Source organism: Panthera tigris, chromosome B1, assembly GCF_018350195.1.
Source record: "Panthera tigris isolate Pti1 chromosome B1, P.tigris_Pti1_mat1.1, whole genome shotgun sequence".
NCBI lineage: Eukaryota > Metazoa > Chordata > Mammalia > Carnivora > Felidae > Panthera > Panthera tigris.
In genome coordinates, this window is record NC_056663.1 from 197,708,803 (window position 1) to 197,736,580 (window position 27,778).

Sequence of the window (27,778 nt, forward strand, 5' to 3'; positions counted from 1 at the left end):
ATGGGGACTACGCTGCCTTTGTGTCCAGGAGGGAACCGCCGAACTGACCCACGAAGTGACGGGGGTCGGGACAAGACACGGTTCATCTGGCTGACCCCCGCTGTACAAAACCAGCCCTGTGGCTTTTAAGTTTTCTTCATTTCCTTGCTTTTCCAGAATGACCACACGTAACTTAGTGTCGTTGGGCTTTTTGGGTTTTTTTTAGTGTTTACGTTTTTCAATTTTAACAAAATGACTTTTTAAAAAAAATTCCAGCATAACTAACACCGTGTTCTGTTAGTCGCGGGTATACGGGTGCAACATAGCGGTTGAACAGCTCTGTCCGTTAATCGGTGCTCCTCAAGGTAAGTGCTCTCCACTCCCTTCCCCGACTTCACCACCCGCCACCGCCCCTCTGGCCGCCACCGGATCCTTCTCTATAGCCGTGAGTCCAAGGGGAAAACCCACCCCTAAACTTTCTTTTAGACAGCGGCCACCCACGTGGGGAAAATCACTTTCCAGACTTGAAGTCTTTACCTCCAAAGTTCCAGGGAGGAAGCAGACTAACAAAGATAAGGCGGCCTACTCCCCACGTGCAAGACCCGGTTCCGGGCCCCTTACTTGTGCCAGCCGAGCTCAGTGACCCTCCTCCCCAGAGGGCAGGTCTGTAACCTATCTTGCAGGTGGGGAAGTTGGGGTCCGGGGCAGTCCCAGCTGTCTGGGGGTCAGCCTCCCTCCTTCACCGGCCCCGGCAGGGTGCGGAGGCACGGGGCTTGGTGGCCAGTGTGGTCTGTGCACGGGCCGTTGGAAGCACTCACTCATGGAGGGGGGAGGCCTCTCTCTGGATGGTTCTCTAGGGGGGAAGAGCTGTTGGAAGGGGCGGGGTTCCAGCCAAGTGCGGGGCGGGGTGGAGCCTCCCCCACAGGCTGGGTGGTCTCTGAGGGTGGGAACAGCTGGGCTGCTTGAGGAGGAAGTTAAGACACTGATCTTCTGGGGACTTGTTCTTTGGGAAACAAGACGTGGTAAAATGGTGCCCGTCACTCAGATTCAAAGGGGTGATTTGAGAGATGCCACTGGGTGGCCCAGACCTTGCAGAGTGGCCGTGGCTGCCTCTCCGTTCACCCCGTGTGGCTGTGTGAGCAGTCTGCTCGTGTCTGGGTGCACAGATGCTCGCACACCCACACTCCCAGCAGTTCCCACAGCATCTCACGCACTGCATGCGGTTCTAGCTCACGAAAGCCCCGTGGGTCGGTCGCTAGGTGCGAGCGAAGCCCGCAGAGGTGAGGCGGCTCCGCGGGGTGACTGGCGAAGCCGGGGTGCGCTGTGACCTTGAATCCCTCCTTCCCATCGCTCCGGCCTGCCTCGTGGGCTGGAGGGACACCGTGCCGGGCCTGCCTGGCCCGCGGACCCGTCAGAGTCACGATCTGCTGTGTCCGCGGGGCGTTCGCCCGTGTTATTTGTCTGCCCCGAGAGGTGGGTACTTCTAGGAGAGCCCCCTTTCCGGCGGGAACGTTGAGGCCCAGAGAGGCCCACGTCTGTGGTTCCCACTGGTGCCATAAGGACGGTACGTGGGCTGAGAAGCTCGTCCGGTGGCTCCCGGCTTGGCAGTGTATCTGTGGCTTTAAGCTCATGACCGGGACCGGGTTGGAGTGACTCAAGGTCGATGTCTTTTTCCACTCTGGCCAGCCGGCTTAGCAGGGGCCTCATCTGCGGCCACTCACGTGACCTGCGCGGTGCGTGCCCTGGGGATTTGCCGCCTGCCGGCCCAGGCAGAAATGACCTCGGTCTCAAGGTCATCATATCCATCATTCTGATGGCTGACACCACCTGGATATCGGTTTCTCATTCCGGATTTGACCTTTGCCCTTCTCAGCCCTGGCATTTTAGGTCCCCTCGGAGTGGGGTGCAGCGTGGCACCTGAGCGGCTACCCATCGTCTGTTGTGGTCCATTGGGTGCAGGCTCTGTCCCCCAGCTCCGGCGCTTTCCCCACATGCTTACCTGCTGTGGGTCCCTCGGTTCCCTGTTTAAGGCACGGGTGACGCACATTGGCCACGAGGGCTTTGGGCAGCCACAGCCGAGCATCTGTGTGGTTACCTGGTGCCCGTTGCCCAGAACCCGAGGGCTCAGAAGATCTGAGCCCGTCCCTGTGGACTGGGCTGTGGTGGCAGGATCCTGTCTCACCTCTGCCTCCTCCTGCCGGGGGATGTCTGAGAAGGTGATGTATACAGCAGGCGCTCAGTAGAGCACTGCACTGCAGTGAGCCCGTCTCCCCGGTTTTCTGCATAAACAGCCCAGGCAAGTCCATATGCTTAGCACCTGCCTCCTCCTTAGGGTTCACGACCACCCCGGAGGGGGCGGTGCTCGCCCGTTTCACAGATGAGGTTTTCGAGTCCCAGGTGGTCACCAGGGGTCTGGGGTCCTTCGGACTAGTCCGTGTCTCCAAGGCCAGTGCCTTTCCACCACACGGCCTGCTAGGCACACCTCCCCATGGGCTCCGCCTTCCAGCTCCTTCCAGTCCCGGCTCAGATACCAGCTCCGCCATGCAGCCTCTGGGGATTAACCTGGCCCTCCTGGGGTTCCCATTGCCAAATGTTAGGAGACAGTAGCAGCATCTAAACAGGGAGCCGGACTCCGGGTCAACAAGTTCCCTTCCTCGCTGGCAGCCTCGGGATGTGTGGTGGGCCATGTACCCGAGTGTTCTCCAGGGCGGGCATCGTTTTTCTCTGGTCTCTTCCTTTCGTGTCACGTTGTCCAGGCTCCCTTCCGCCCGGGGCCCTCCTCTGAGGGGCCGTTCTTGGGCCATGCTTCTCTAGGTGTGACCAGATGTCCTGGCGAGGTCCAGCAGTGTGGCCTCTCTCTGCCAGCAAGGATGACAGCCCCTCCTCTTTGGGGCTATATATAGGCACGGGAACAGCTTGATGAATCACTGGGTGACTAGCCATGCTGGGGGCCCCAGAGTGCATGGGGACTTGGGGAGATTTCCAGGGTTTTCCCGCCGGACCCTTGCTTGTTGAGTAAGGCAGCTCCCCATGGAGCCCTCTCTCTGGGCTGTATGTGGATGTAAGTCCTTTCCACGTGTCACCGGTTCCCTCCCGGCCAGGCAGATGACCCCCAAGGTCACGGTCAGGGGCAGAGTGTGGCCTGAACCTTGTGGCCTGGCCAGCTTGACCGGGAGGCCTGTGGGCCAGACGCTCACAGCTGAAGGACCTGGGTTCTGTGGGCACCTCGGGCTTGTGCCCCGACACCATTCTCAGCAGGGAGGGAGAGTTAACCTGGTTCCCCACGCGTCTGCTGTGGGGTCTGCGCGTGAGGGGAGGCCCCCAGTGCACTGTTCCTCTAAGTGTGGTCTGGGGCCGCCTGCGGTAGAATCACCTGAAGTTTGATTCTAGCGGAGGGACCTGGACCCTGGGAATGTGCCTTGTGACCATGAGCTCTCCGGTGGCCCTTTTGTGGCTGGAGGTGCGTTCTAGCACAAGGGCAGGGCAGGCTCAGGAGGGCCGGCACCTTTCTGAAGTGCTGATGGTGCTCACCATTCTGGAATGTTCTCCCAGCCTTTTCTTGCCCAATTAGGTGTCTGGCGTCTCTGAGTGGAGCCCACAATAAGGCACGCTCCTCCTGCGACGCGTCAGCTGGCCGAGGGTTGGGGAGCGTGGGGGGAAGAGGTTGACCCGGAGACGGATCTGTGATGGAAGGTTCGGCCTCCACCCTGGGCCGTGCTGGGGGCTCCGTCACAGCTTTGCTTTGGACAGAACCTCTTCCTCATCCTTTCGGTGACTGGGCGGCTTCTGTGTGGCTCCCAGCCCAGCCACCGCCCCCGTTCTTTTCGTCTCCCTGTGTGAATTGCAGGAATGGAACTGCGTCTTTCAGCTGTTGGAGCAACAAGTAACTAACGTGTCCCCCTTCGTCTCTAATTTGTGCGGTTCGGGAGCGGGGAAGCCGGCTGCTTTGCGCCTCCTCTTTATATACCTTTGGACGGCATCCTTGAGACGAGATGTCTTTTTGGATGTTACTTTATGGTTATCACTCGGGGATGAATCTCTTGCCTCCCAGGTTGCTAGGCTGGTTGCTAGGTAACCGCTGATGGGGAGAGGGTTTTGTAAGACTCCGCCACGATGGGATTGCTGGATGAATCACCCAGCAGCGGCCAAAAGCCTAGGCTTGTGAAGAGGTTAGTCAAGGAGGGAAGTGCTCGCTTAATTAATTGGAGGTGTATTTATGCGGAGAATAAACACAGGCTGAGATGGTTCTCAAATTAAGTAAACCTAAACATCTTTTCAGTCGCGTGTTCACCCACGCAGGGCGGGGTGTCAGGGTGCGGCTGGGGCTGCTTGCTTAACGCCCCCCTCCCGTCTTGGAAGATGGAGGGGCCGTAATTAGGCAGATTAAAGGAAGGCTCTGTCGGGGCTCTCCTGAGCCCTTTATGCTCTGTGGCTGCCGCGACGGAGAGCTGTTGACCTTTCTGAGACCCACACGCCTTCTCTTTGTGAGTTAAGGGTTTGGGTGAGCAACCTGCACCCCCTCCCCTGGGGCCGTGTTTCCTCTGGGGCTCCGTGAGATTCCAAGGTCAGCCTTGCACGTGAACGCCTTTTGTGGTCCGCGCAGAGCTGGGAGGATGTCCTAGGAGGAGAGACCGAGTTCGTCTGAGCCCCCTGTGTTGGCGGTGGATCCTACGGTGGGGGCATCCCTTTGCATCCCGTCACAAATGATTCTGTGGGTGGTTGGTCCCTTCTTCTTACCTCCTTAATGACCTTGAGCTTCCTGTGCACCCGGCTTGTTTTCCACGCTCTCCAGTGATCCCCCGGTGTGTTTCGAGACGCATTTGTTAAATATTTATGAACGGCAACACCATTTCCTTGGCGTTCAGCGGTGGGGGAGGTCTCCAAGCAGTGGCACTGGAGATCCCAGAATTGTTTGGACACCCCCGTAACCTTCAGCCGAGCGTCCCGCGGGACTCGGATGCCAGGTTCTGCGGTGGCAGAGCCCACGGTTTTCTGGCCCAGCTGTCGAGTGGGGGCTTCATCCAGAATCGGATAAGTGGTTTGAGTCATCTTGGAGAGGGGGTGTCTGTGTGTTCACTTTTTTGTCGGTTACCTAAAATATTTAGTGTTGCACATGCTTGAAGATGTCAGGATTCATCCTATTTTTCCAAGATTTTTTTTTTTTTTTTTTTTTTTTTTTTTTTTTTTTTTACTGCATTACTCAGCAGAAAACACATTTCCTTTCCCCTCCCCCCTGAGGGGGGAGGGCAGAGGGAGCGGAGGAGGGAGAACCTAGCAGCCATCGACCCAGAGCCGACTCAGGCGCGGAGTTTTATGAGTGTCATTCCTTTTTGTGTTAGTAACAATCTTGAAGGTTGATCTCGCTGGCTTGACTTTGTAGGTGGGGAACGAAGGTCAGAGAGGTTAAGGAGCAGGCGGATGGGCAGCCAGCTAACCGGGGGTGGAAACAGGATTCAGACCCACATCCACCTGCCACCCCAAAGCCCACCAAGCTCTGTCTCCCACACCGGCAGCTGCACGGGACCTGCGGGCCGGCTCTCCCCCACTTTGGATGTCCCAGTCCCACCCCCCGCTGAGCAGTGACCTCTCCCAGGGGCCCCCAGCAGGAGAGGAAGCCCCACCTGTAAAATGGGGGTGCTGCCCGTTCCCCACTGATCCTTAGAGAACTAGGGTGTAGACCAGGGTCTTGTAAGTTGAGTGGCTATATAACTTATGGCCCAGATTGGGACGCTTTTGAGAGTGACCGTGGACACTGTACATTGGGGATGCCAGGGCGGTAACCAGCAGCCGGGACTGTCCTAAGAATCCGGGGTACGTGGTCCCCTCCTTATAAAGTTTGCCCCGAGGCCCACATCTTGTTTGCCATCCATTCCTGGCTGTTCTTTCCAGAAAACATCCCTCAGCTCCGTCTTGCCTCTGGGGCTGGGCTGCCGGGACCCCTGCCCCAGCCTCTGTCTTGCCTGCCTCCGGTCTCTCTCCCTGGCCCATCTTTCCTTAGTGCGGTCAAATCTATGTAACGTAAATTTTATACTTCAAAGTGTTCAGTTCAGTGACATGTGATCTGCATTGTTGCCCAGCCATCACCACTGTGTAGTTCCAGAACATTTCATCACCCCGATAGGAGACCCCCTGCCCATTAGCAGTCACCCCGTTTCCTCGCCCTGTCGGCCCTGGGCAGTCACCGATGTACATTCTGTCTCCGGATGTGCCTGTTCTGGACATTTCACATGGATAGAACCATACAACACATGGCCCTCTGTGACCGGCTTCTGTCACTGGTGTGTTTTCACCAATCATCCCTGTCGTAGCAGATGGGTGCCTCATTTCTTCTTCTTTTCTTTTCTAATTTTTTTTAATGTTGATTTATTTTTTGAGAGAGAAAGAGAGCGCGCATAAGAGGCAGAGAGAGAGAGAGGATGGGAGGCACAGAATCCGAAGCAGGCTCCAGGCTCCGAGCTGTCGGCACAGAGCCCGACACAGGGCTCGAACCCACGAACCGTGAGATCATGACCTGAGCCGAAGTTGGGCACTTAACCGACTGAGCCACCCAGGCGCCCGCCTCATTCCTTTTTATGACTAATACTGGGTAGTATGGCTAGACTGTCTGATCTATCCCTTCATCCACGGATGGGCACTGGGGCCGTTTCCACCTCTTGGCTGGCGGGAACAGCGCCGCTGTGAACGTTCACATGCGACTTTTGTTTGAACACCTGTTTTCCGTTCTTCTGGGTTTGCACCCGGGAGTGGAGCTGCCGGTTCGCGCGGTGATCTTGTGTCTGACACACCGAGGAGCTGCTGTTTTCTCTGGCAGCTGCGCCGCCCCCCAGCTCCCCCAGCAACGTGTGCAAGGCTTCCGGTTTCTGCACATCCCGCCAGCACCTGTCACCCTCCGTCCCTTCAATTCTAGCCGTCCTAGCGGCTGCTAGGCGGTGTCTCACTGTGGTTTTGATCTGCATTTCCCGGGGGGCTGATGACGCTGAGTGCTTTTCCCCGTGCGCTGGCTGGCCGTTCGTGCATTTTGTCTGGAGAGGTGTCTGTTCAAGTCGTTTCCCATTTCGAACTGGGTTGCTTTTGTGCTGTTGAGTTGCATTCTGGACACCAGCTCCTCATCAGATCTGTCATTTGCAGATGTTTGCTACTATCTGTGGGTCGCCTCTTCATGTCTTTGCACAAAAACATAATCTGGCACAAAATTTAAACATTTTGAGGTACGATTTATTTTTTCTTTCGCTGCTTGTGCTTTCGGTGGTACATCTAAGACACCGTTGACCTCTCCCAGGGGCCCCCAGCAGGAGAGGTGTGCCACCTGCCAAGTCTGAGGTCATGAAGATTTACCTCTGTGTTTTCTTCCAAGAGTTTTATGGCTTTAGCTTTCACATTTAGGTCTTCATTCCATTTGGAGTTAATTTTTGTGGATGGTGTGGGGTAGGTGTCGAGCTTCGAGCTGCTTCTGTCTGTAGAAAGCCAGTTGTCCCAACACCATTTGTTGAAGAGACTGTTCTTGCCTCCCTGAATGGGCATGGCGACTCGATTCAGAAACCAGTTGATCTTGACGTAGGGTTTAATTTCTAGACTCTCTGTGCCATCCCATTTATATGGTTATTCTTATGCCAGTACCGCACTGTCCTAATTACTGTAGCTTTGCAGTAAGTTTTGAAATTGGGGAAGATGAGTCCTCCCACTTACTCTCTGCTTTCAAGATTGCTTTCGGCTGTTTGGGATCCCTGTTTTTTTTTTGCGTCTTCCCTGATTTCTTTTAGCAGTGTTTTTCCGTTTGCAGAGTTCAAGTCCTTTCCCTTTGGCCGCAGGCAGTAAATGACAGCAGGGCGAGTGCTGCCTGTGACCCTCACTGGTGCAGAGCACTGGTGTTTTTGTGTCACGCCGTAGCTGGTGCCTGGATCCCCTCCTTTCTTTGAAATCACAGTATTTCTCAGATCTTGCTTGATGTTAATAAAGAAACAAGTATATATGTATCATCAGTTTATATCTTTTGCGGTCTTCTGACAACAGTATTTCAGCACGATGGGTTTTCCGTGCCGTCCCAGGTATGGTGTTGTGCGTATCTCGAGCATGATTCGGAGAGGGATCTGTAGCCTTTTCTGGCTCCCGGAGAGTCAGTGGCACAAACACAGCAGACACCCTGTGCTGGGCTGGCCCCTGGTCCCTTGAAGGCCACGGCCCAAGGCACGGTCTGGGCTCCCACGCGGCAAGTGCCAGTGGACACGGCCAGGAGTCCAGCTCCGGTAGAACAGCTGTGATTGCCTCCCACAGTCTCCTGCTCTGGAGCTTTTACTGACAGCTGCACAGAAGTGATACACATTTGGGGGTGATGTAGAATCTGCTTCCTCTCACTCACTCTCGCTCACACGCACGCACACATTGGTGGCGAACGTGTCCTTCAGCTAACTTGGAGCCTCCTAGTGTTGTGAGAAATGGTAACTTGTCACAAAGAGGCGGCTGCCTCCTGGAATTCTGCAAGTGCCCAGGAACCGTCTGGGTTCCTGCTTCTTGATGTGGCAGACAGGGACCTGTGTCACCTGGCTTGGGTCCCCTCCTGCAGGACATGTGATGCGCCGGCCACACTGGCCGAACGCACCGCGTCCCTTGATGCTCTGGGCTTTGGCACAGCCTTCTTCCTCTGCAAACACGCCTTCCACCCTTGCTGCCCTCATGAGCTCCTCCTCTGAGACCCAGACCCCCCGCCCCCACGTCTTCCCCAAGCACAGTAGGGATTCCCCTCCTTCTCCTGCCCCCACCCCCCCAGTCGTGATGAGTTCACACCATGCAGCGGAGAGCAGGGCTGATGCGGTGGGGCCAAGGACAGGTCAAGGTAGCCACCTTCTTGAGAATGTCTACCAGCCACCTGGGATTCCGTAGGTGGAAGAAGGCAGGGCCCTGGGGCCCTTTTTTGCCTTTGTAAGCCCCTTCATCCTTAGGAAAAGAAAACAGGACATTAGCATATGACTGTCTCGGTCTGAAGAATACAATGCAGGCTGGACCCATTATCATCATACAGTTCTTTTCTTCCTGGTTTTACAACAAAACTGAAAACCATTTTTGTGGGCCAGGGAAAGCATCCGTCGCCAGCACTGGGCCCCGGGGTGCCCGGCTGAGACGACGGCTCTGAAAGAACAGCCCTGCTTCTAAGGAAAGGTGCTTCTCCAGCGCGGGGGCTCCCTGCCCCCCACCCCTGCCCACAGCCCCGCCCGAACGCAGGCGACAGCAGGCGCCGTCCGTCTGGCAGCCCAGGCTCTCCAGGCCTCCAGGAGCCCGTGGGGGGCACAGCAGCCCCGGGGCCCCCCTCCTTCCTGTGTGTGATCGTTTGCTTCACAAAACCCAGACCGACTGGCACCTCTAGAGACGGAACTTGTGCCCCATTTGACGTGGGGATGCTCGGGGTTGGCTCCGTAAGTACTCGCTGAGAAGATGGGCCGCCGGCCAGCTGGGTCCAGTGACTCCCTGTCTCCCTCGGTGCGTGCTGGGGCCTTGCGCTCCAGGAGGCGAATGAGCTCCCGGGGGCGTCTGTCACAAAGTGCCACCACCTGGGTGGCTCAGGACAACACGCACGGATTCTCTTACGGTCCTGGGGGGTCAGAAGCCCTGAGTCAGGGCATCTGGGTGTTGGCAGGTGCTCCCGCTGGGGGGCTCCCGCTGGGGGGCTCCGTCTCCTGGGCTTTTGGAGCCACCAGAGCCACGGCCCCCACGCTTCTTGGCTCGTGGCCCTTCTTCCACCTGGCCCGGCGTCCTCCAGTCCCTGCTCTGTCTCCTCTGCTCCATCCCGTAAGGACGCTGGGGACTTCGCTCGCGCCCACCCGGATATTCCAGGAGGTCTCCCCGTCTCTAGACCTTGATTCAATCGCAGGGGCAGAGTCACTTTTTGTGTAGAAGATGATGTGCACAGGTTCCAGGGGTTAGGACCTGGATGTCCTTGGGAGACAACACTCGGCTTACCCAGCCGGTGTGCCCTGGGCCGGTCACCTACGCGTCTGAGCCTCAGCGTCCTCGAGGGTAAAAGGCAGCCCGTGGTGTTGCCTTCGGGAGCTGTCATGAGGAGTCCACGAGCCGTGGTTAACGGTCTGCTAGAGCACAGAGCGTGGTGGAAGTCTCTGGAGCTACCCTTAATACTGGTGCTTCGGCACAGGAGTGCCCAGGCTGGGTGGGGGGAGGGGAGCTCAGCAGCCTCAGGCTCCAGGAATCCCTTGCAGAAGGGGTTCCTCCGTTTACCCCGTCCTCAGCTTATATTGTGCATGGGAAGTGTCTGGGAAATTTTAAATGCTACTGAGGCCTAGTCATTGCCCCCCCCCCCCCACCGTCTTCTGCTCTGGGTGGGGTCCTGGTGTTGGGATCCTCAGAGGCTCCTGTGATTCTAACACAGCCGTGGTTCCGCCCCTGTTTTGTGCTCACCTGGGCCACTGCACGTGGCTGCTGCTTCGCTGCCTGCGTGTGTCCCTGGGCTCCTCGGACTACCTGGGGGTCTCGTTGGCTCGACTCGAAGGTGCTGCCTTTTCAGCGACCGGGCCTCCATCACACATCAAGGTGCCAGATGCGATGGTCTCTGAGCATCTTCCGTGTCCCGGTGCTGCAACACCGTGAGGGGATGGGCTTTGTGAAGCAAGGGCTCGCCCTGCCCACCCCCGACTGCCCAGCTGGGGTCTCCTGGGCTCCCCACCGCAAACCCGGGGGCTGGGCTGGCATGGCCACTTCCCGGCGGAGAGGGGCCACGTGCCCTTTCCGAAGTCACGATGCGTGTGGGCCTGGCGGGCCTGGAACCCAGGGCTCTTGACGCGCGTTGGGCAGCGAGTGGCCAGTTTGTCTTCTAGTCAGACTATTCTGGAATTGGTTGAAAGGTGGGGTCGCTGGCGGCTGGGGGCTCCCCAGGATGCTTCTGGTCAGGGTGTGTCGACGTAGGAAACAGCCTAAAGGGTACTCCAGCGAAACGGCTCTAAGTAATTTCACACTTCTTTCTAGAATGTGCCTAGCTGTCTCACGGGAGCAGGGAGATTGGTGAGACTCCTCCCTGTGTCTCCAAACTGGGACACAGTTTCGTTTCACTTGAAGCACAGAAACAGTAGATGCTGGGCTGTGCGGTGTCCATGCTTGTGCTGCTGGTGCTGGGAGACGCTGGGATGTTCCAGAGCCTTCCTGGAGGGGAGGCAGGGGCCCGGCCAGGGCTTCAAAGGGTGAGGAGGAGAGCAGGTGACCCAACCTGGCGTGCTGGGGAAGGGACAGGGATGGCAGCAGACAGAGAACACCTCAGGGGACGCGAGCCAGCCCTGGCCCCCCCCCCCCCCCCAAACAGCTCCAGCCCTCAGGGCCGCCGTGGCAGGTTCACCGCTGGGGGCTTAGCCAGCAGACGGGGCGTGTCTCCGTTCCGAGGGTCAGAAGCCCAGATACGGGTATCGGCGGGGACGTGCTCCCTCTGAAGGCTGGAGGGGAGTCCTTCCTTGCCTCTTCCCAGTTTCTGGTGGCTCCTGGCGGCCCTCGGCTTACAGACACGTCCCTCCCCCCCTCTGTCTTCTCGAGCTTCTCCCTGCGTGTAGGTCTCTGTGTCTTGTCTCCCCTTTCATAAGGACACTGTCAAATTGGGTTAGGCCCCACCCTAATGACCTCAACTTAATCACATCTGCAAAGACCCTATTTCCAAATAAGGCCACATTCAAAGGTAGCAGGGTGTAGAACTTCTATATTTTGGGGAGGGGGAGACACAGTTTAACCCATAATGGGCCTAGCACATGAGGCTGACATCTCTTCAGAGCCCTGATCCCTAGTCATTCTCCTGATAAACGTGTAAGAGCACGAGGCTTTGTTCCCCGCCTGTAGACATAAGATACGCAGGTGACCTGCTTAGGCACACAGCTGGCAGGTGGCAGAGCCAGGAGCCAATTCTGAGCCGGCTGGGGATCTTTCTGGAAAGGCCCGGGGCTCTCTCCTCAGGCCACGATAACCGCAGGGGTGCCCTATGCCAGGTGGTGAATAGGAAACCCACATTTCTCTTCCGACCATGGGGCACTTCCCAGGTTTGTGCAGACCCTGGGGCCCAGGAGAGGCTTGGAGTTTGCAGAGGTGTGGGGGAAAGAGTGGGGACAACCCGCAGGGGAAGGGCTTTGCTACACCAGGCGCCACCTCCCAACTGTCCCTGGATTTCTCTGCCTCCCTCCTTTGAGTCCTCCGGGAACCGTCACGTTCACTTTCCTTGGTTCCATGGGCTCCTAGGTCATCAGGCCTGGGAATCCTGGTCGCAAGGCCCAGGCCGGGTTCCAGGAGGAGAGTGGTTCCCCACAGCCCCGCCGAGAGATGGGGCTTATTTTTAAACCTAAACAGATGGGGCGCCGTGAACCAAACACAGTCACGGCTTCCACATTCAAGGGACAGGTTAAAGACTGCCCTAGGATGTGAGATCGTGTGTGCGTGCATATGGATTTTAATTGAGAACTGTTGTACACACACCATTAATTTCAGGAGTGAGAGAGAGTCCGTATTTTTACATGTCGTGAAATGATCACCAAAATTGAGTCCAGGGAACACCATCACCACACAGCTACAGTTTGTGCATGCGATGAGAATTTTCAAGGTTTAATTTCTTAGCCACTTTCAAACATACAACACAGTATTATTCTCTATCGTATCCCCAGGACTTACTTACCTTAAAACTAGAAGTTTGTACCTTTGACCACCTTCACCCATTTCGCTTACCCCATCGATCTGTCGCTGTATCTCCGAGCTTTTTTTTGTTTTGTTTTTAATTTTTTTCAAACATTTTTTTTAAAATGTTTGTTTATTTTTTGAGAGAGAGAGTGCGAACAGGGGAGGGGCAGAGAGAGAGGGAGACATGGAATCTGAAGCAGGCTCCAGGCGCTGAGCCATCAGCACAGAGCCCCATGCAGGGCTCGAACCCATGAACTGTGAGATCATGACCTGAGGCGAAGTGGGAGGCCCAACCAACTGAGCCACCCAGGGGCCCCACCCGAGCTTGTTTTTTTGTTTTAGATTCCACACATAGGTGAGCTCATAAGGTACTTGTCTTTCTCTTCATTTAGCATAATGCCCTCCAGGTCCATCCTTGTTGTGGCAAAGGACAGGATTTCCTTCTTATTCTGGCTGAATACTACTCCATTGTGTGTGTGTGTGTGTGTGTGTGTGTGTGTGTGTGCAACATGCACATACACACACCACCTTTTCTTCACCCTCTCGTCCATCCATGGACACTTAGGTTGCTTCCACGTCTTGGCTGCTGTGGATAAGGCGGATATGAAAACGGTGTATTCGTACCGACTGTTTGAGTCCGTGCTTTCACTTCTTTAGGGTATATACCCAGAAACAGAATTGCTGGATCACATAGTAATTCTGGTTTTAACTGGCAGAGGAGACGCCATACTGTCCTCCAGAGTGGCCGCACCGGTTTGCTTTTCTACCAGTGCTCAAGGCTTCCTTTTTCTCTGCATCCTCTCTGGCACTTGCTGTCTCTTATCTTTTTCGTAACAGCCATTCAAACAGGTGTGAGGGGTCGCTCCCTGCGGTTTTGATTCCCTGATGATCGACGGCGAGCGCCTTTTCACGGTCCTGTGGTCCATCCACAGGTCTCCTTTGGAAAAATGTCTGTTCAGATGCTCTGCTCAGATGCTCTGCCCATTTAAAAAGTTAGATTGTTTGGGTTTTGGCCATTAGATTGTAGGAGTTCTTTATATATTTTGGATTTTTGCCCCTTGTCAGATATGACTTGTAAGTATTTTCTCCCACACAGGAGGTTGGCGTTTCCATTTTGTTGATGGTGTCCTTTGCTGTGCAGAAGCTTTTTGGTGTGATCTAGTCCCACTCATTTATTGTTGCCTGTGTTTGCCTTTGCTTTTGGGGTCAGATTTAAAAAATCATCGCCAAGACCAATGTCAAGGAGCCTTAACTTCTAGGAGTTTTATGGTTACAGGTCATATGTCTTTAATTGCTTTTGAGTTAGTTTTTGTATATTATGTAAGAAAGTGGTCCAGTTGCATTCTTTTGCATGTGGCTCTCCAATTTTCCCAACACCATTTATTGAAGAGACTGTCCTTTCTCCGGTGTATGTTCTTGCCTCCTTTGTTGTAAGTCAGTTGACTATGTGTGGGTTTATGTCTGGGTTCTCTGTTCTGTTTTTATGCCAGTACCAGACTGTTTTGATTGCTGTTGCCTTGTAGTGTAGTTTGAAATCAGGGAGCAGGATACGTCCAGATTTGTTCTTCTTTCTCAAGATTGCTTTGCTTATTCGGGGTCTTTTGTGGTTCCATCCAGATTTGAAGATTGTTCTATTTCTGTGAAAAATGCCACTGGGATGTTGACAGGGGATTGCATTGAATCTGTAGATTGCTCTGTGCAACGTGAACAATATTAATTCTCCCCAACCATGAACACAGACTACCTTTCCATTATTTGTGTCTTCAGATTCTTTCATCAGTGTCTTAAAGTTTTCAAGGCACAGATCTTTCACCTCCTTGTTATATCTATCCCAAGGTATTTGATTCTTTTAAATGGAAATACAGATGAGATTGTTTTCTTTTTTAGGTAGTTTGCCATTTATGTATAGAAACACTACAGCTTTCTGTGTATTGATTTTGTGTCCTACAAATTTGTTGAATTGTTGATTAGTTCTGAGAGTGATTTGGTGGAGTCCTTAAGGTTTTCTATGTATAATGTCATGTCGTCATACAAAGGGTGATAGTTTTACCTCTTCCTTTCCAATTTGGGTGCCTTTTATTTTTCTCAGGTGCTGTGGTGAGGACTTCAATACTATGTTGAACAGAAGTGGTGAGGGTCAACATCCTTGTCTCATTCCTGATCTTAGAGGGAAAGCTTTTAGCTTTACACCATTATGATGTTAGCTGTGGGCTTGTCCTGTGCGGCCTTTATTACGTTGAGGCGTGTTCCCTCTATACCCACTGTGTTGAGTTTTTATCGTAAGTGGATATTGAATTTTGTCAAACGCTTTTTCTCCATCTGCTGAGATGATCATGTGTTTTTATCCTTTGTTTTATTCATGTGACGTATCACATCGTGGGTGCTGAAGGTGCCTGCCTCCCTGGAATCAGTGTACCCTCTTATGCTGTGTGATCCTTTTAATGCATTATTGAATTCAGTCTAATACTTTGTTGAGCAGATAATACTCTTCAAAAAAATTTTTTAATGTTTATTTTTGAGAGAGAGAGAGAGTAAGTGTGAGTTAGGGAGGGGCAGAGAGAGAGAGGGAGACAGAGAATCCAAAGCAGGCCCCAGGCTCTGAGCTGTCAGCATGGAGCCCGACACGGGGCTCAAACTCATGAACTGTGAGATCATGACCTGAGCCGAAGTCGGACACTCAACCCGCTGAGCCACCCATGTGCCCCGATTTTATTTTACTTTTTAAAGGGTTTGTTTATTTATTTTATTTATCAGAGAGTGAGCATGAGTGGGGAAAGGGCAGGGAGCGAGGGAGGGAGAATTGGAAGCAGGCTCCAGGCTGTTAGTGCAGAGCCCAACGTGGGGTTTGAACCCACGAACTGTGAGATCGTGACCTGAGCTGAAGTCAAGACACTCAACCGACTGAGCCCCCGCCCCCCCCCCCCCCCCCCCCGCCCTGGGCGCCCCAAGGAGATAACATTCTAACAGGGCCTCTTAACCTCTTGTGTGCTATGCTCTGGACTTCTTGGAACGATGTTTTCAAATGCCCAAAATAAAACACGAAGGCTTGTGAAGGAAACCAGTTCTGTCAAATGCAGCTCTTCTCACCGACCACCCTGGCAGAAGCAGCAGCTGCTCTCGACCTCGCGGAGCCCCCCGAGCTGCTCCCAGGGGCTGCCAGCAGACGGCCTGGGTCCCGGGCAGGGCAGGTGCGGCTGAGCAGCAGCCTGGGTGAGCGTGGGGCGGGGGGCTCGGGGAGGACAGGGCGGCGGGTGTGAGGGGGGCTGTGTGGCCTGGACCGTGAGCCGGGCCACCCGCGCGGGCGCGACGGTGGGGACAGGGCAGCGGCCAGGGCAGACGCGTCCTTCCGCAGCGCCTGCCGTCCTCAGGAGCACCGTGCGCGTCTGCAGCCCTCCCGCCAGGCCTGGGAGCCGGGTCCTCTCGTTGCCCCTGGTGGGCAGGAGCCCGGGCCCAGCGGGGGCCGCCTGCCCATCCCAGGTGTCGCCAGCGGCAAGGCGGCTCTGCCGGAAAGCCTGGGTGTCCCGGCGGCCCTCCCCCCCCCCCCCCGACCCCCCGCCGCGCACATCTGACCTCCTTCAGCTCCGCGCCCTGGCGCCTCTGGCCTCCCTGGGCCGTCTGGGGTCTGAGGCAGCGTTCTTGCCATGCAGTGCAGTCACCACTGGAACCCAGTGGCCTTTCCCGCGGGCGCTTTGAGCCCTGAAGCACCCGTGACTTCATCTCCCGTCCCTGTGTCAGGCACGGGCTCCACGTGCAACACAGGCTGTCCAGGCAGGTGGAGGGCCTCTGACCCTTAGGGTGACAGCCCTGATGGTCCAGATGAGGGGGTCGCGAGGTCACGGGAAGGGAAGAAGGGACTTGGGGGGCAGAGAATGGGGACAGGTGGGACTTAGGGACGGGCAGGAAGGGCCTCACGGAAGGGGATGCGGAGACTTGTTGGCTGCCTGGGGCCTGAGGGGCTGTTCCCTGGGCAAGGGGACACAGGGGACAAGTGTCCCGGCTGCAGTGAGTGGGAGGCGGGAGCGGTGGGGAGGCGGCGGCCGGGCTGGGCGTGCGGGAGAAGGGAGAGTCTGGGTGCCCCTGGGCCCCAGGGCGTGGGAGCCGCCTGGAGCGTGCAGAGTGTCAGCACCGCGCCAGGAAGGCACAGCCGGCTGCACCCTTCACCTCCGTGCCGCCCAGCGCTGGACCGGGCCGGGTCCGGCCAAGGCCGAGTTGCAGGCCTCAGAAGGACTCTGAAGGCTGGGGATGGAGAGCCTGGCAAATGGAGGCAGGGCCCAGCGATGGGGAAATGCTCGCCGTGGTAGTTCCTACCATTCCTCGTGGGCGTCTGTCGAGTTCATTCCTCCCTCGTATCCTCATGGCAACTGGGAGGTGGGGAAGTGTCTTGTGTCACAGGCGAGGGGCCTGGGGACCAGAGAGGTTCAGGGGCTTCCGCGTGGCACGGCACAGCCCAGCGGTGGGACCGGGGCCGTGGTGCCTGGGGCGGGTGTAGGGGGACGCATGGGGCTGGTGACTTCGGTTCACAGCGGGGCCAGTGTCTGTCCGTCTGTCCTCCAGGTGAGCGGGCAGTGTGTACCAACTTCCCCCACACATCCCGTGAGGCCCAGCGCCACCCTCCGCTTTCCCAGATGGAGAGCTTGTACGGTAACTGAGGCCCCGCGGTGTCGGGGGACCCGGGCACGGGTCCCCTGAGGCCAGGACAGGGCTCGCCCCTGGGCCTCTTGTGCAGCCTCAGGAAGCGGCACAGCTGTGCCCGCCCTGCCCTCGGGGTGAGGGGGGCTGCTCTGTGCCAGCACCCAGGGCCGCGTGGCTCTGAACCTCTCCCCCACCTCAGGAGCCTCAGAGCCCTCTGTAACCGGGTGGGGAGGGGCAGCCCGTCAGCAGGAAGGCTCCCGCTTCCCCGAGCTGACCGGCCGTGCCTTTGCACATCCTTTTAGCCTCCGGATGTGCTCTGCCCTGCCAGGGGGCTCCTAGCAGCCAGGTGAGCACCTCCGGTGCCCGGATCTGGTGTCGCTTTGTCCCCTATGCCCTGTGTCCTCCCGCGGGGGCCGGATCGCCCGCTGTTCTGTCACTCGTCGATCCGCAAATGTCAGAGGAGCACACGCTCCGTGACGGCGAGCACCACACCTAGGCTCGTGGGGACTGCCCTCTGGGGAGGGACACAATTAACTGAGCTTGCGGGAAACTTGAGGGCAGAGGTGATGGGGGCCCCCGAGATCCTGTCTTTCCTGCCTAGCTGGTCCCAGCTCGCGAGGGCAGGGCTGGGGTCCCGGGCGCAGGAGACATCTGAACAGCTGGTGGCTGCCGCGTCACCTCAGTAACTGGCAGCAGGCAGAAAGTGTCCGTGACGTTTGATCATCCCTGTACCTGAGCTCTCCCCACAGGGCCTGGAATCCTAAAAACGGGTCACTTAAAATAACGGTGGCGTGTGGAGATGGTGAAAAACGCAGACGGTACCAAACGTTGTCCAGTGAAACGTGATGCAGCTGAAGCCTTCCCGGGGCTTTTCCAGCTGCGTCCCTCCAGAGACCGTCTCTCGTCTGTCCGGCCGCCCCACACGTGGTCCTCGCAGCCACCCTGACGGGCCCCCCTCTGCCCACAGGTCTCCGTGCTGGTCCTCTTTGCCCTGGCCTTCCTCACCTGCGTCGTCTTCCTGGTCGTCTACAAGGTGTACAAATATGACCGTGCCTGCCCTGACGGCTTCGTCCTCAAGGTAAGGCCCCGCCCCCGGCCCCCCACCCCCCACCCCGTGCCTTCTCCGAGGGACACAGCCCTGCTCTGGCCTCGGGTGGCCTGCGATGGGGCCCCTGTGGAAGGGAGCAGGGGAGGGGGGCAGAGGGGCAGGGGGAGAAGGCAGGGTGGAGCTGTAAACAAGGACCTCTGCCGGGGGGGCGTGCGCAGAGGCCCAGGGGGAAGGGGAGCAGAGCTGGGCACGCCCCACCTCCCGCCCGTGCCTGTCCTTGTCCCTCCGGCGCCTGCTTGGCCAGCTCTCCACGCTGGCGGAAATGCCTGCTCTGCTGATGCGACGCGGCCTTGTTCCAGAAAGCCTGAAATGGCACAGAAGGTCACACAGGGGAGGAGTGGAGAAGATGGAGGGGAGGGGGGAAGGCAGGAGGAGGGAAGACGTACTCCCAGTGGACTTGCTCCCAGTTCCCACGGCGCGGCATCTGGCCCCCCACCCCGACCCCCCACGTTTGGTTCTGACCTCTCGAGAGCCAGCGTGAAGGGAAAAGCTACCGTTTCCAGGGGCCGGTGTTGCCGAAATCAAAGCCGGAGAAGCCCGTGCTGAGCACGTGCACGGACAGGCTTGGTCTGTCGCGTCACCAGGTGGCTTTGCTTTGGGTCTCACGGCTGTGAGGGACGCAGAAGGCTCGCACGGGGCAGCAGGCTCAACAGACCTCACGCTTCCTGGCATGTCGCCCGTGCGCGGTGCTCTGACCCTGCGGCCCTCCCCCGGCCGGCAGGTATGCATTTTGTGCGTGCCACGTGCGGTGGCTGCCGCTGGTATTCCGGGTGCAGCACAGCCGGGGCCCATCGGGTAGAGACCCCCACCTTTGGGAAGCTCCCTGCCCTCCTCAAAAGACGCATGGAATCAGTTGTATTCTGAGTTAGGGTATGAGCCCTGGAAAACCAAAGAGCAAGGCAGGGTCGGGCACTGCAGTTTCTAGAAGGGTGGTCAGGTTGCCTCTAGGAGGCCAGTGAGGGAGCTGTGTGGGGACCCGGGGAACCCCCCCCCCCACCCCACCCTTTCAGTGGACCCATCCACACCCTGGGCCGGGCTATCTGGAAGCTCAGGAGGCACCACGGTTTAGAGGAGACCAGCCCAGAGGCCTTGGCGGGGCTTGGAGGAGGGCAGGGCTGGCCTTGACCGAGTACGTACGTCAGCAGACTCCGGAGGCCGGCCGGGCCAGACCAGGTGGGCTAGGGGAGCAGCAGACACGGTTGATGGCAGAACGCAGGCAGGGTCAGCCTGGAGGCAGCGGGGGATAAGCCAGCTGTGGCCAGTCTGTGCACCACCTCTGGTGCCAGGTAGAGGCCCCCGGAGTGGAGGGGGGTGGGGAGTGACAGGACGGCCACTCACACTCAGTGGCCCAGGGAGGCTGGAGGGTTGGCGAGATGGCCCAGCAGGCTGCTGCAGGGAGCCTAGGAAGAGACTCGGCAGGGCGCTGGGGATGGAGAGGACACCCACGTGACATAAGGCTGAAGAGTGACTCTGGGATGCAGGGGAGAGCCTGGTCCAGGGCTGGGTGACGCAGGGGGGGCCGAGGTCATGGAGAGGAAGCAGAGCAGATGTGGGCACGGTGCCCTGACGGGACCCACGTGTGCAGAGGACAGCTTCGTGGGACTAGACGGGCTGCTCACAAAGAACAGGGGCCAGCGGCTCCATCAGGAGGATGCAGGGTCCGCTTCTTGGCTCTTTCTCTGGGCCCGGGGCACTCGTCCTGCACGGAAGAGGAGGGTGCAGCCTGAAGCTGCCCCGCCCTCCCTGCAAGGCCAAGTTCTGCTGGCGCAGGCAGGTGGAGTCAGAGACGAAGGCCTGGTTCTGAGAGTCCTGGCAGGGAAGGGGGCAGGTGCCTGTGCGTTCAGAGGCCGGGACGGGTGATCCTGGTGCCCAGCCGGCACCAAGTGAGTGTTCCGTAGCTGTGTCCCTTGGGACTTGGGCATCTTTCATTGGCGTTTCCATCTAATTGGGGGCAGATGTCCTTCCTGGAAGGACAGCTGGAGGGCTGGAGAACTGCTAGTCTGGGTCCAAGAGCCCTTGGCTGAAGCTGGAGGGGGGAGAAGTGCGATGCGTGCCGAAGTCCCCTCCCTGCCTTTCTGCCTGTTTTGCGATTGTACACGTCACACACAGACCTGACAGTTCATAGGGGTTTTCCCACGGGGATTTCTGAATGCTCCCCAAAACCTGGGTAGGTACCAGTAGATCCCCGTTGTACCGGTGGTTAGATGCAGCACGGACACGGTCTTCCTTGTGCCCCAAGGTCACCCCCCACGGGTTCTTCGTACATATTTATTCAGTGCTTCCTGTGGGGAGCCCTGCTGGGTGCTGGGCATGTGGTGCAGGATGGGAGGAGTCCAGGCCCTGCCCGTGGGGCCGGTGTTCCGGTGGGGAGACAAGTGGCGAGCAGACGGGCAGATACCCAGTACTAGGGCAGAGAGGCGGCCAGGGTGACTGTGCGTGCCCGGGGTCACCGCTTCCAGGTCACCTAGGATGCAGACTGAATGAGGAGTCCATTTTGCCCGCGGTGGCAAGGGCCTGCTCCTGGACCGAGGCCACAGACTGGGCTGGGTCCTGCTGACCCCAGAGCCAGAGGGGGACCCGTGGGAAGGGCTGATGGGCACGGGTGCCGCAGAGGTCCTGGCACAAAGCAGAGGGCAGGCACCTGCGCCGCGGGTGAGGGGAGGCTCCTTGTGGCCAAGCCTCCCCGCCAGAGTGTCCCGTCCTGACAGGTGGGCAGGGGTGGGGGCAGGTGCTAAGTTCCTGCCTTTTTCTTGAAACCGTGAAGCCATCATAGGAATTTCACAGGAGGGTTTCCACGTACCGGGAAACTGCCCAGCCCTGCGTGTTGACGCAGACGGTCAGACACCCCTGTTCTCTCGGTGGAGTTCGTGCCCGAGGAACACTTGCCAGTGCTGACTGTGTGCCGAGGGCTGGAACACGCTTCCTCGGATTACCTCGTTGGTGTGACGGTCATTTCCCTTCATGGCTGAGAGATGAGGGGCAGGGCCCCCCTCAGGGGGACGTGTGGCTGTGATTCTGGCCTGATGGGGGCAGGGTCAGAACATACTGGGGAGCCCCTGGCCCCATGCTACTTCGGAACTGGGGTTCTCACCTGCCACCTGCCCACCGTGGTGCTTGCCCCGCATTTGCTTCCTGCGGCCCGCGTGCGGGCAGTGGCAGAACCGCCCGTCGTCCCTGGCCTGGTGCCCCGAGGGCAGGGCCACTCTCTTAGGCCTGGAGGCCCCGTCCTGGACCGGAGTGGAGTCCCACACTGCCCGGCGGGTGCTGGCGAGTGGCAGGGGGAGAGGACGGGGCGCAGGTGGCAGCGCAGCTGGGGAGGGGGTGGCCGCCTGCCTTGCCGGACGGGGGCGGCTGCTTCCTGACGCCCAGATGTGGGCGTAGGTGAGCATGGACACATCCTGCCTTCTTGCCCGAGCTGCCCATCGCGGACTGCAGTCCTCACGACCACCTAGCATGCGGGGCCCCTCGGCCCCATCTCGTAGACGGGGGGCGCCGAGGCTCAGAGCAGGAGGAACCGCGGTGAACTTGGCCTGCAGCATGGGCCGACTCTGAAGCCGCCGCCTGGCCCGACGGGCTGGACAGGCAGAGCGGGGTGTGGGGCACGCCGCAGTCCTTTGTCCTTCCTCTTCTGGAAATAGTCCTCCATGCTCCCGGAAGGTGGTTCTGATCCTTTGACCAGAGGAGGACTGTTCTCCACTCTCGGGGCAGGACCGGGTTGAGGGGAGAGCACGCGTTCATTCTGTCCCCTTGCCGCTGTCCACGGCGGTCACTCGTCTCTGGGTTACCCAACAGGGAAGTACCCACGGCACCCGCCTGGCATGCAGGGTCCGTCCTGGGGAACAGAGGCGTGTGGACGTGTCGTCCACCTCTGCAAGACCCCAGTGCTGTCTGTACCCCTTCGCTGTCTTCCCAGACCCAGCAGTGATGAAACGGTAGCTCGTGGGCCGGGCACCGGACCAGGCACGACAGCCTCCATCCGTCAGCAGCCACACCGAGGAGGCCCCGACCTCGCTCCGCTGAGGGGCCAGACCCGCCACTTCTCGGTGTCAGAGGAGCACAGCCCGGGTCTCCCGAGTAAAGGCCCCGGGGAGGGGCACGGGGGCTAGTAGGTAGCGTAGGGCCCATGGCCCGGGCTCTGGCGTGTTCCTTTCAGTGATCCTGGTGCCTGGCACAGCTCCCGACCCTGCTGGACAGCCCACCTGAGGGAGAGCCGACCCCCGGCCATCCTCGTCGTAGACACGAGGCCGGCATCCCAGGAGAGCCATCCGGGCGGAGAGGGACCCCGATCACGAGCGGCCGCTACGTCTGAGCAGCGGGAGCTTTTCTGTGACGGGGGCGTCATCCCTGCTCTCTCTGCACAAGTCGTGTGCTCTGCCCTGTGTTGCTGTTTCTGGCACCGAGCAGGGGCCGGGCTGTGTGGAGCCGCCCACTGCGGAGGCCTCGGGGTTCAGAGGGCGACGTCACAGTGTGTCGCTCGCCTGTGAAGGTGCCGAAGGCTGAGCCGGTAGGGCAGGCAGGGCGCGGGGAGCCGAGCCGCGTTCCCGAGGCCTGTGTGCGCCCGAGCTGGGGCTTGAGCTCTGGCTGAACCAGACACTGCCGGGGCTCCGGGAAAAGAACGTTCTGCCCCGCCGGCCCTGGGGCAGACTGTTTCACTTCTCACTCTTCTCGACTCGGGAGTCCAGCAGGTCACCTGTTGGTGGCCTCCCACGGCGACACCATGTGGGGCGCTGGGCACTCTGCTGTGCCTTCGCGTCTCCGGGTCTCACCTGCCCCAGCTGGAAAACGGGGCTAACGGCACCTGCCTCGCAGCGAGAGAACGTGCATGGGAAGCGCCTGGCCAGCTGTCAGGTGCAGAGAGAAGGTCGGGAGGAGGGAGGAGGAAGCATGGGTGGTGGAACCCCAGTCCCGTTTTCTCTGCTGCCGGGGAAGTGGCAGGTGGGGGTTACATCTGCGGGCAGATCTCAAGGAGCAGCCTTCTTCACCCGCCGTTGGGTTTTAGAGACCGAGGAAGAGCTGGGCCCAGGCCAGGGGGAGGCTCCCCTGGTGCATCCCAGGCCGGCACTCGTGTCTCCCAGCGCCCACGTCTGAGGTGCAGCAGCTGTGGCCGGCCGGCCTGGCGATGGCCCGAGGTGGCCAGAGATGATGTCCTCAAAGATCCTGTCACCTTCTCCACTCGGCGCTCGCCCAGGAGAGGTGAACGGATGGTCTGTGCGGCTGGGCGTCTTGCGAAGCCCTGGGAGTTAACTGGTCAGAGTGCCGTGGATGGTGCCTGGGCTTCAGATCTGGGCGGTGAACCCACCAGCGGGGCGGCCTTGGCCGAGACACCACGTGCAGCATGTGGAGCCTCAGAATCGTCTGGGGAGGTTTAAGGATACACAGGTGCTGAGTCAGACCCTTAGCGGTGGGCAGAGAGCCTGGGTCCTCAGACTCTTCCTGGTGAGTGGGGAGGTGGCCAAGGCCAGGCACCCGTCTTTGCTGTGGCCTCCCCTCACTGAGGAAGAGGCCGTGGCGTTCGTGTATTGCTTTGGTTGCTCAGACACACAAGGTAACGTGGCTTCCACGAGGCGGGAGGTCCGTCTCTCTCACATGAAGGCTCCAGGCGGGGGGGAGGCGGTTCTGTGAGATCATCCTGGAGCCCCAATTCTGTCTTGTGCTGCCCTGCCAGCCCCCCAGGGCATTCTCCGCCTCTGGGCAGTCGAAGCCAGCGAGAAAGGGCCGCGGGAGAGGTGGAGGGTGGGCATCCACGCCCGTCCCTCTGGCCTGGCTGCCAGGAGCTGGGAAGCTTAGTCGTTAGCTCGGCACCAAGCGCCTGCTTGGCGCGGAGAATGCGCCGTGGAAGCCGATCATCCGCAGCCCCGCCCACCTCGCTCGTGGGCCCGGTGAGCTGCACGTGTATGGTGTGCTCGGGCCACGTCAGCAGTGGTGGCCCAGTGGGCTGGGTCGGCTCCTGGACCCACCAGGAAAGGCAGCCTTGGGTGCAGGATCTCTCTGGGGTCCTGGACCTTTTACCAGCTGATGAGAGCTATGGACTGGACTCCCCCACCCCAGGCCCCCTCAGGGTTCCGTGGCCTGTAGGGACGAAGCCTCTTCCTTCGTGGACAGCTGCCTGGGATAGCCTGCTCCCTTGCCGCCGTGCCCCCCCCCCCCCCCCGCACTGCTGTCTGGGCTCCTGCTTTCTGGGTCACAAGGTCACAGCAGCTCCCTGATGGGACTTCTAGCCCTTGTGTGGCCGTCTGACCCCGGCCGTCCTTCCCAGTGCCCTCCTCACCCTGCTGGCACTGTCCTGTTTGTGAAGCCCATCTCCTCTGCCTCGAGGGCGTGCCCTCCTCCGACCCCCTCCTCTGGAGAAGGCCTGCCTACTAAAGATCCAGCTCCCAGGAGGTTTTCCTGACTTCCCTTCTTTTACTATCTGTGTTTCCAGCAGACAGGTCCAAAGTATTTTCTAGTAGATGTAAAGTAAATGACAACTAGTGGAAGGTCTTTAGCGAAGCAGGACAGCTCATCGTGCCCCTGCAGCCCAAGCCCCGCTGCGTCACGACCTCGCTAAAGATGTCTGTCCTGTCGCGGTGGGACCAGCGCAGGCGGTGGCTGGGCTGCGTTTCTCCTCTAAGCCCAGGGAAGGTCCCCGTAAACACCTGGGGGGTGTTCACCGGAGACCCTCTGGCATCCCCGCAGCATCGAGACGTGCGTCTCCACGGCCCCTTGTCTTTCAGAACACCCAGTGCATTCCAGAGGGCTTGGAGAGCTACTACGCGGAGCAAGACTCCAGTGCCCGGGAGAAGTTTTACACCGTCATCAACCACTACAACCTGGCCAAGCAGAGCATCACACGCTCCGTCTCACCCTGGATGTCGGTTCTGTCGGAAGAGAAGCTGTCCGAGCAGGAGACCGAAGCCGCTGACAAGTCAGCTCAGTGAGACGGGCAGGTTCCTCACAATGTGTCACTCGAAGGTAACGAAGGGACTTGGAGGGACGTTTCGTTAAATATAATTACCGATAATTTAGAGGTTACTCATTTATGGTGCAACCGCTTCTGTTTGCTAATGCTGCTTTGCCAATAAAACTTGCTGCCGACCGCTCATGGGCATAAGATCAAGTGCATATCAGCATTGCTTAAAGAGCTGTGACACCACGTTCCATGTTAAGGAATTTTAATTTAGCTACTTTACTGGGATTTATGGGATGCCATCAGAAAGTAAATTTACACTGGATATGCAAGGGGTTTGGATTCAGATAAATAATGCGTCTTGTGGAATCGATTTTTTTATCGCCCTCCCCCTCCCCACCGCACTGCTGTTTGCAAACCTTACTCCACAGCCATATTTAGACGGGTCCCCACTTGGTTAAGAGCAAGCTGTACTTCAGATTTCTTCCCACCTTCAATCAGGCGGCAGCCGGGCCATCACCATGATGTATGGCAGTGAGAGGTGCAGAGAAGGAAGGAAATGGGACGTCCGGTAGCGGGTGTGCCCTTCCCCTCCCCGTGCCCACTCCGAAGCGTGCCAGTGTCCCGCAGGAGGGCCCGCTCAGGAGGCTCTATTCCACCCCCTGGAGCTGGCTGGCACCTTGGTGCGGAGAGCACCGTGCTTCAGGGTCCAGTGTCCCAGCACGTGTGGCGAGGGGCTGTGGGAGGACCCTGGGCCACGGGCCTGAGGAACTCCGGGCCCCTGTAGGTAGTCCATCTGCTCTGTGACGTGTTGAATAGGAGCGACACCCTTTGGTCTTTTTTGTTCTGTCCTGTTAATGAATAAATTTGCACCAACAGCCCTGTTAGCGAGTTAGTTTTTAAGACCTTATTTGTGTTGGCAAAGTGAAAATGTAATTGCTGGGAAGCCAAGACTAATTTTTATTTTGTGAACTAGAAATCTTTTCATGTAAGAAGCAGGCAGGGGAGGCTGGGAGGGGCCGGCGTGGCAACTTGCAGATCCAAGGAGGACATTTCGATTCACGATCTTTGTAAAGAAGTTACATTTCAAGCTGAATCTTGACATTAAAGGATATGTTTACAAAATTGCCAGTTAGCTAAGCTACGTGTGTAAAACCATTAAATGGAAACAAGGCATCCGCAGACATTTTCTTCCATGTTATCTGTGCTGTTTCTGGTGGACATGTCAGAAGTTTCACTGTTTTCAGTAGGTCAAAAATAAATGACAATGAGTTTGAGATCTGTTGCAAACAAGCGTGGTGGCCACGGCCAGCTCCATCACTGCTTTCTGAAATATGCTTCCAGAACCGGATTTTATTATGGGGGGTGTTTTGCAACCATGACCGTGGCCTTGGAGCCGGGGCGTGTGTTCTAGAGCTGCGTGCTGTGAGGGTGTGATGTGAGCACGCACGAGGAGCACTGACTACGTGCCAAACTCTCCCGCACAGATACAGCTATGAAAGCTCTAGCCCACGTAAACGCACTGCTAAGGCATCACCCCTTTGTATCTTCTAGTGGACGTTTTATTGACTGTAAATCCATTCACATGTAACTTTTGACATTTTCACTCTGTGCAGAGAAAGAACACAAGGGTCCCTGTGGCTGCACCACAGACTCTCGATTTTGCATACACAGCACACGATTTTGCAGGGGGCAATGCAGAGCCATCGGCACCCACACCGAGGTGGGGCCCCGTGAACACCAGCATGCTCTCTGCACAGATGTGGTTCCCACTGCAAACAGGAACACCTGTTCTAGAGGGACAGGTGCACGGGCCCAAGGGCAGACAAATGCTCCTTGGGCCCCAGCAGCCCCTTGCTGAGGGCCCAGGGTCTGTCCCCACACCCTTTCCCCAACGGGCAGGCAGGCGTCTGCTGACCTTCTGTATCTGGACCCACTGATATTACACGAAGTAACCGTAGTTGCATTTATTATATTTGTGAGGCAAAGGCGAGTTTTCTACAGCGTAGCGACTCTGCAGCACTTGGCTCAGGCAGACAAGAAGCCACAGGAAACTAAGTGATGGTCACTTGCCGCGAGAAGTTATCACCCAGCACTCTTCCCTAAGCCACTGGAAGGGCCAGGTCGGTGCCTCCCTGAGCCCCGCCTCCGGGCAGCCCCTCCACGTCGGCCGCCAGTTTGGGTGCAGCCAGTAACGACCCTGCCACCCTGCCTCAGGAGTGCCACACAGTCCACTGTCAGTTTGTGTTCATTAGTTTCTTTTTCGGCTATTAAACGGGCTAAGACCACAGGTCTGGGTGTCCCTTTTGTGGGAGCACATAGCTCTGCCACCGCCCCCTCCCCCCAACGTGGTAGGATCTGGGCACAGCCCTGGTCCGATGCCGGAGACCCTCGACAGCGCCCCATGCGCCAGGAGCGAGCAGGGCAGACTAGCTGTCGTACCAGTCCAGGAAGAGCAAGGAGAAGGAGCACATCACCAGGAAGAAGAGCACCCACACTCGGAAGCCGGCGTTGTTTTTGATGGCCTG

The 27,778-nt window shown here is 58.0% G+C and overlaps 2 protein-coding genes and 1 long non-coding RNA gene across 5 annotated transcripts in view; 1 reads left to right on the forward strand and 2 right to left on the reverse strand.

The window, feature by feature from the left end:
* NSG1 (neuronal vesicle trafficking associated 1) overlaps nt 1-25,460 on the forward strand; it is a 29,714-nt gene extending 4,254 nt beyond the window's left edge. Inside the window, exons 4-5 of the mRNA XM_042984950.1 lie at nt 18,224-18,334; nt 25,078-25,460. Coding sequence (XP_042840884.1) covers nt 18,224-18,334; nt 25,078-25,281 — 315 coding nt within the window. The 3' untranslated portion in view covers nt 25,282-25,460. The remainder of the gene's footprint in view (nt 1-18,223; nt 18,335-25,077) is intronic.
* Nucleotides 18,513-22,391, reverse strand: LOC102961629. Its single transcript, XR_444037.3, has 3 exons — nt 19,502-22,391; nt 18,827-19,243; nt 18,513-18,668 (listed from the first exon to the last, which is right to left on the reverse strand). It is a non-coding gene; the product is annotated as an uncharacterized LOC102961629 (long non-coding RNA).
* Nucleotides 25,461-27,202: 1,742 nt separating the features above from the next.
* STX18 (syntaxin 18) overlaps nt 27,203-27,778 on the reverse strand; it is a 121,162-nt gene continuing 120,586 nt past the window's right edge. For all 3 annotated transcript variants that reach the window (XM_042984946.1, XM_042984947.1, XM_042984948.1), the window contains exon 11: nt 27,203-27,775. In XM_042984946.1, coding sequence (XP_042840880.1) covers nt 27,680-27,775 — 96 coding nt within the window. In that variant the 3' untranslated portion in view covers nt 27,203-27,679. The remainder of the gene's footprint in view (nt 27,776-27,778) is intronic.